Source organism: Chinchilla lanigera, unplaced genomic scaffold, assembly GCF_000276665.1.
Source record: "Chinchilla lanigera isolate Chin_1 unplaced genomic scaffold, ChiLan1.0 scaffold00094, whole genome shotgun sequence".
NCBI classification, from domain to species: domain Eukaryota; kingdom Metazoa; phylum Chordata; class Mammalia; order Rodentia; family Chinchillidae; genus Chinchilla; species Chinchilla lanigera.
This window is the reverse complement of record NW_004955495.1, coordinates 6,230,746-6,238,242: the sequence shown is the minus strand read 5'-3', so window position 1 is coordinate 6,238,242 and position 7,497 is coordinate 6,230,746. Positions and strand designations below refer to the sequence as shown.

General features: G+C 57.0%; 1 protein-coding gene across 4 annotated transcripts in view; it reads right to left on the bottom strand.

The window, feature by feature from the left end:
- The window catches only part of Atp8b3 (ATPase, aminophospholipid transporter, class I, type 8B, member 3), a 19,341-nt gene that overhangs the window by 3,862 nt on the left and 7,982 nt on the right, over positions 1-7,497 (bottom strand). For 3 of the 4 annotated variants that reach the window (XM_005405949.2, XM_005405951.2, XM_005405950.2), the window contains exons 11-23: positions 7,162-7,250; positions 5,567-5,757; positions 5,280-5,488; positions 5,091-5,122; positions 4,841-4,997; positions 3,830-4,018; positions 3,619-3,752; positions 2,246-2,410; positions 2,053-2,164; positions 1,438-1,513; positions 1,197-1,308; positions 661-1,006; positions 365-588 (exon numbers count right to left, since the gene is read on the bottom strand). In XM_005405949.2, the coding sequence (XP_005406006.1) occupies positions 365-588; positions 661-1,006; positions 1,197-1,308; positions 1,438-1,513; positions 2,053-2,164; positions 2,246-2,410; positions 3,619-3,752; positions 3,830-4,018; positions 4,841-4,997; positions 5,091-5,122; positions 5,280-5,488; positions 5,567-5,757; positions 7,162-7,250 (2,036 nt within the window). The remainder of the gene's footprint in view (positions 1-364; positions 589-660; positions 1,007-1,196; positions 1,309-1,437; positions 1,514-2,052; positions 2,165-2,245; positions 2,411-3,618; positions 3,753-3,829; positions 4,019-4,840; positions 4,998-5,090; positions 5,123-5,279; positions 5,489-5,566; positions 5,758-7,161; positions 7,251-7,497) is intronic. The other variant, XM_005405952.2, reaches the window with a different exon arrangement.

Sequence of the window (7,497 nt, the reverse complement as noted above, 5' to 3'; positions counted from 1 at the left end):
TGCATAGCGAGACCCTGCCTCAAAAAGACACACACACACACATACACACACACACACAAATCAGGAGAAAAGCTGAGCATGTTGTCGCACCCCTATAATTTCAGCACTCGAGGAGGCAGAGACAGGAGGACTGCAAATTCAAGCCCAGCCTAGGAAACTTCAAGACTTAACATCTGGTTAAAAAAAAAAAAAAAAAAAATCCCCCTTCCTCAACCTCCCAGAGTTCTGGGATCTTTCGTGTACTCCCTCATACTCAGTTTGATCTGGCTGAGCTGGATCTCCCCAGCTCACAAGGAGGTGGGGGTGGGACCCCAGAATGCCCTGCTGGTCTCCAGACCGGGGGAAAGGGAAGCAGACTGCACACCTGGGCGCTGAAGCCACTGTAGAAGGCAAACCAGATCTGGCCCACCAGGCTGGCCACCGTCTTGTAGAAGAAGTAGCGCAGGAACTTGCAGATCCGCAGGTAGGACCAGCGCCCGTGCACCAGCAGCAGCCGCTGCAGGAAGCAGAACTGACCGAGCGCGTAGTCGCTGTTCTGCACCGCTTGCATCCCCTCCTGGCCTGCCAGCCCCACGCCGATGTCCGCAGCTGTGGGGAGGGCGCTCCGTGAGCGCGGGCCTCTCGGGTCGGCCCCGCCCCGCCCCACCCCCAGCCACCCACTCTTGATCATGTTGACGTCGTTGGCACCATCCCCGATGGCCAGGGTGACTGCTTTCTGGTATTTCTTGACCAGCGCCACGATTAGGGCCTTCTGCTTGGGTGTCACCCGGCAGCAGATAACCGCTTGGCACCGAGAGGCCAGCTCCACGAAGGCCCGCTCCCGCCGCGCCTCGGGGCTCTCCTGCTTCCGCTTGCCCTTGGACCCGCGTGTGGACAGAGAGGTCCCCAGGCTCCACCACATCATGGAGAACCGCCTGATGGCACTCATCTCTTGCCAGGCCTTGTCCTCCACCTCGCTCTGGATCACAGCCCGGGGCTCTTTGCGCAGGGACACCAGCAGATGGTCCTAGCCCGGGCGGAGAGGAAGGATGGCGTCACATCTTGTCCTCGGTGCCCCCAGGCCAGGGACTCGTCCTGGGACCCCCCTCGGGGTCGGGTCTCTGAGGGTTGCCATCTGAGGTCCCAGCGGTCTCTACTGCTCCCGGACCCCTCCTTCACCCCAGGGACCCCGCCACCTGCTCTGAGCCTGCACTGACCAGGAATTCTCCACTGATGACCATGGCAACCTCGTTCTGCAGCTGGAACCTCAGGCTGCGCTTGGGAGTCTGCACCATTTTGTTCTGTTCCCCGTAGGAGTCCAGGATGATGCTGCGGGTGGGCGGGAAGCCGGGGGCTGGACTCAGCCTGGGCCACCAGCCCTGCCCTCTCCTCCCCGGTCCTCCACATCTCGCTGTGCCTGTTTCCTCTCCGTGCAGGAGCTGAGAGCAGGCTGCTTACTTTACGTCCCGCGCCTCCAGGATGAGCATGTTGTCCGTCAGCAGCTGACACGCAAAGCCGATGTTCACCGCGGTCTCTGCAAACCAGCTGCTCAGTGCCCCAGGAAAACCCTGCCTGCTCACTTTTCCTGGGGCCCCCGCCCACCCCACTATGTCTTGACCAATCACAGCAACGTCTCCCCCCTCCAGACACTGTGATTGGCTCAGGGCTGGGCATGTCACCCAGTCTGGCCAATGAGAGCCAGCCCTGAGACTGTGCCTAGCTGCGGGACACCCCAGGGGGTGAATTTGAGTCCTGGTCAGTGGGCGCTGTTGTGCCTCTCAGTACCACTACACCTTTAGGAACCCTGACAATGTCTAAATTTCTTTTAAAGTTACAAGGGGAAAAAAGTGAATCTCTAGCCCTTTATGAGACAGAATCCTATCAAGCTAAATCGTTAAATTGCCCACACTGGGCTCCAACGGAGGATCCTCCTGCCTCAGCCTCCCAAATGGTGGGATTACAGGCATGTTTAATTGCTCCTGTGTCAACCTGGAGGGCAGTGCTTAACCCAACAAATGGGTCAGATGGATAGTGAAAGACTTGGAGCAGGAGACAGGGCTGGAGGTGCTGTACCTTGCTTGTCTCCGGTGAGCACCCACACTTTCATGTTCCCCTTCTTGAGACTACTGATGGTGTCGGGGACGCCATCCTGGAGCTTGTCCTCGATCGCAGTGACTCCCAGCAGCTGGTAGGGGCGGAAGCGGCAGGAGCTGAGCAGGGATCCCAGCTCCCTGCTCCCAGGTTGGTCCCCCACCCGTCTGCCCACCTGCAGGCCCTGCTCCATGTCGCTGTACACCTGCTGCAGTGCCCGCGCACGGTCCTGTAGCTGCACGGAGGCGGCCTCGTGCCGCGGCTGCCACTGCTGGTAGGTGTGCTCCTCCACCTCCTTGTAGGCCAGGCACAGCGTTCGAAGGGTCTGCTCTGTGAAGGCCTGGGGTGGCAGCCGGCGCTCTCACCGCCCTGCCCGCAAACCAGCCTCCTCCCTCCACACAGGCTCTCCAGGCACCAGCTCCCTCCGAGCTCCAGGCCTTTCCAGGGACAGGAATACCCTCCCTATCCCTCCCGCAGCAAATTGATTTTTATGTTTGTTTTTTGAGACCGGGCCTCAATATGTAGCTCAGGCAGGCGTCTAACTCCCTGCCACCTTGCTGCCTCAGCCTTCTGACTGCGGAGATCACAGGTACGCGCCATCACACCCAGCTCCGGGGCAGATTCTAACTTTCCCGAGCCGCCATCTGGCACCCCTCCCTGTCAGGACGCCCCAGCTCGGGGCGCCTCCCTTACGACTCCCAGAAAGCCCCAGAGCCCATGCCCCCTAAGGATGGCCTGGCGGCTGATGGTCCCCAGTGAAGTGCTGCCCCAGCTCCCCTCCCCTGGAGGGGGTATAATGCATTATGCACTGGGACAACAGGACTCAAGGATAGCCAGAGCATCAGACAGGTTTTGGCTTTCCTTGAGCCTCAGTTTACCCCGTTACGCTGTGGGCTAGGTGCTTGATACCACTTGCTGAGCTCCTGGGCTCTGGATCCTCATTCTGAGAGACCCAAAGCCCAGCTCTCCCCTCCTCCGGGCAAAGTAGGGCAGCCTGGGGACCCCAGCAAAGCCCCTGGGGAGCGCCTGGCTGGGCTCTGACACCTCCAGCCCTAGGATTGAGGCCCAGGCCAGAGGGGAGAGGCTGAGGGGTAGCAGAGCTGACAGGAGACAGAGACGGGGCAAGGGCCAAGCTGCGGAGTCTGGGCTTCACCCCCAGAACAACAGAAAGGCTTTGAGCGGCGGGAGCTGAGCGCCATCCTGGAGCCCAAGTCCAACTGGGAGGCAGGGGTGAGGGGTAGGGGTGGTCCAGGGCCACAGCCCAAGCTGCCCCACCCACAAGGTGTCGTATGCATTGGACACCCTCTCTGGGCAAGTCTGATTTGGAGTTCAGTTCCCGCCCAGTCCGTGTGTGTGTGTGTGTGTGTGTGTGTGTGTGTGTGTGTTGGGTGGGAAGGTGCTTTGAGCAGTGCACAATCTGCTCATCTGTACATGGCTGCCCCAAGCACCTGCAGCTATTCTCTACCCACTCTTTTCCTCTTCCTTTCTCTCTCTGTTCCTGTCCACACACTCACACGCCCACCAGCATTCCCCCAAGCCAGGACTCACAGACAAGATTTTTTCCGTGTTTGCCTCCATCACACCTCTCTTGTACAAGCGCTCAAAGATGACCGTGTCAGCGCCCTTGGTGTACAGGCAGATGGAGCCCTCTGGCGTCCGCACTGTGGGGTCGGGGGAGAGGCCTGGCTGCCCACACACACTCCCCCAGTCCGGCCTCCGTCTGTCCCCAGCCCATGGCAGGGAGCCGCCCTGGCCTCACCCAGCACCGACATGCGCTTGCGATCGCTGTTGAAATCCATGAGGGCCAGGACCTCGTAGACGCGCTCCTCCCCGAGCTCCACCAGCGTGATGCTGTTCTGGGTGCGCGACAGGAACACGTAGCCGAAGTTCCGGGCCGCAGTGACCAGCGCCTCCTCGTCCGGGGAAGCCGCCTGGTACAGGAGCTGGTCTGGGGGGGTTGGGGGCCATGAGGCAGTGGCCGGGTGGATATCCAGCCTGCACCCCGAAAGAGATACCACAGAGATGCAGAGGCAGAGAGACAGAGAGAGGGGAGCGCACTCAGGGCACCTCACAACTGGAAGAGGAAACACGGTCACAGGGGCATCTAGTTTTTTTCTGTACTGGGAACTGAACCCAAGGCCTCTACCCTGAGCTACATACCCAGCCTTTTTTTTCCTATTATTTTATTTACTTTATTTTATTTTTGAGAGAGGGTATTACTGTACAGTTCAGACTGTCTCATTCATGGGTATCCTCCTACCTCAGCCTCCAAAATGCTGATAATTACAGACATGTGCCATGCCTGGCTGTTTCTTTCCTTTTCTTTCTTTCTTTCTTTTGCGGTACTGGGGATCGAACTTACGACCTTGCGCTTGCCAGGCAGGTGCTTATGCCACTGAGTTATATCCCCAGCCCCTCTTTCTTTCTTTTTTGAGAGGTGACCTCCCTAAGTTGCTAAGTTGCCCAAGGTGGGCTGGGACTTGCGACCCATCTGTCCCAGCCTCCCAGAGAGCTTATAAAAATGCTTGGATGATGATCCCTGGGGCCTGTACAACCACCAGGCCCTGAGGAAGAGAGGTGGGCATGTGGGTCCCCATCTATGTGACCTTCCCTCTGGAGGTCACATTCCAAGGGCTCCCAGCTCAGGCCTGCACACCCCGGCGACAGCACACTCCGCTACTCCAGGCCCGGGAGGGTGTGGCCCTGTGGGGTGCAAGGCCAGGGATCCCAAACCCACCCTGAGGGGGAGGGGTGGCGGCGGGGCACTCACTGTCCTTCTCCTGGACCATGACCGTGTGGCAGATGGCCAGCAGGCGCCAGAACTCCTGCACCACCTTGTCCCGCTTGTTCCGCACTATGCCTAGCAGCTCCTCGTTGAAGAACGAGAGCTTCCCGTCCGCAAACTCGTTCCACTGGTACGGATTCTCCTGGGGACGCGGGTGGCAGGGCACAGGCTGACCCATGTGGGTCACTGCCCACCCCCCACCGTCCAGTGTCCTGGGGTTAGCAGCGGGGCTCACCTTGGGGCAGGTCCCATCCTCGTTATCCGGACCTGGGGAAAGACCCCAGCTTCAGGGCTCAGTTCCCACTCAGCTCCCACCGCCCCCTGCCCCCAATCTCAGGCGTCAGATGCTGCCTGGGGCAAGGTGGCTGCCATGTGTGGTTTAGATTTGAGCAGCTCTAGTCTATTGCTCTGCAGGGAGCCCCACCGTAGACGCGGCCGCCAATACAGCACTTCTTGAAGCTCATGACGTTCTGCGTGAGCGTGCCGGTCTTGTCGGAGAACACGTACTGCACCTGGCCCAGGTAGTCGTTGAGGCTGGTGCTGCGGGCCTTGGCGGGCACGTCGTGGGGCTCGTAGTACATCTGCAGGTCCCAGTTGATGAAAGCGCTGTTCCCCAGGTAGATGAACTCGGATCTGCAAGTCACAGCTGTCACACGCACCCGGGGCTGCCAGGACCGCCGCCCCGGCAGGCCAGGGCCGCCGCAGACTCACATGATGAACATGGCCATGGGGACCATGACGCTGAGCAGGATGAAGAAGGCCCAGAAGATGAGGATGGATTCTACAAAGAGCCCTTTGCCATGGCTGATCGACACGTAGTGGTGCTTGTCCTTCATCTCACGCCCCTGGAGCCAGAACCCCAGGCTCAGCAGCAGGGAGACCACCACAGTGGACAGGAAGATCTGCGGACAGACGGATGGATGGGGCAGGCTGCAAGTGTGGGAGGGCCTGGGGGCTCCACAGCGGGGACAACCCCGGGAAGAGGACATCGTGGAGGTAGGTGCCCACCAGCAAGGGTAGGGTCTTCACTGGGCTTCGGTGACTCATTCCTTCCTACTGCACCTTTTTCTTTCTTTTTGCACTGCGATTGAACCCAGGGCCTTCACACTGAGCTCCATCCGCAACTCTTTTCATTTTTTTATTTTGAGACAGAGTCTCATTAAGTTACTAAGTTACCCAGACTGGATGATAGGCGTGCACCATCATACCCAGCGTATAGTAACTTTTAAAAATAATGGAGCCAGCGGCCAGGGATGTAGCTCAGCAGCACAGCGCCTGCCTGGCAAGCGCAAGCCCCTGAGTTCAATTCCCAGTACCAAAAGCAAAAAAAGCAACAAAAATGATGAAGCCAGGAGTGGTGGTGCATGCCTGTAATCCCAGCACTTGGGAGGCTGAGGCTGTGAGTTCAAGGCCAGCCTGAACTACATAGCAAGAGTCTCAAAAAAAAAAAAAAACAAAAGATGAAGACAGTTGGGTGAGAAGTATTGTTAAATTTCAGATGAGATCAAGTAAGCATTTTATTATTTCCTTAAGTGTGAAAAATGTCAGAATTGAAATTTATATTATAAAACTTTTCTTTTTCTTTTTTTTGGTTCTTTTCCGGCACCGGGAATCAAACTCACAACCTTGCGCTTGCCAGGCAGGCACTGTGCCGCTGAGCTAAATCCCCAGCCCTATAAAACTATTTCAAGGACTAGGGATATAGCTCATGGGTACGGCACCTGGCTAGCATGTCCAGCATTCAAGACCCAGGCTTCATCCCCAGTACTGCAGACAAACAAAGCGCTGCTTTTCTTTTTTGAAGAACTAAGGGTGGAGCCCAGGACCTGGGACACGCTAGCTAAGTGCTCTGCCACTGAGCTACTACTCTCCCTCCCTTTTAAATTTAATTTAATCTTGAAACAGGATCTCACCCAGGCTGACCTGCGTTTCTCTTGCTGACCTTGAAATAGAGATCCTTCTGTCTTCCAGACAGCTGGGATTACGCAGATGTACTGTGCCTGGCTCAAAAATAATGTTCTTAAATTGTTACTCGGTGTTGTAATGTGCCTGTGGTCCCAGCCACTTAGGAAGCTGAGGCAGGAGAAAGGCTTGAGTCCAGGGGTTTGAGGCCAGCCTCAGCAACACAATGAAACCACCTCAAAAATTTTTTTTCTTCTGGCTAAAACACTGGTCTATAGGATCAGACTGCACATTGTGTTGAAGAAGGAAACAAACCCGGAAAGTCAACAGCCAGGGCTTCTGTCAGTAGCATGGGGTCCTGCCTCTACCCCTCCCCAGGGCGAGGGCTCCCTTTTGCAGCTCACCAAGACCACCAGTTTGTTCATGAAGAGGTCAATCTTGGTTCTCTTCAAGTGGATATCTCCACAGTTCTTCATGATCTTTGTGTCAAAACCTGTAGGGTTTGCATCTATCTATCCTATATTCACCCATCCACCCATCTGTCCATCCACCCATCCATCCATCCACCCATCCATCCACCCACCCATCCATCCACCCACCCACCCACACATCCATCCATCCATCCACCTACCCACCCATCCATCCATCCATTCACTCATCCATTCATCTACCCATCCATCCATCCATCCATCCATCCATCTACCCAACCACCCACCCATCCATCCACCCATCAGTCTATT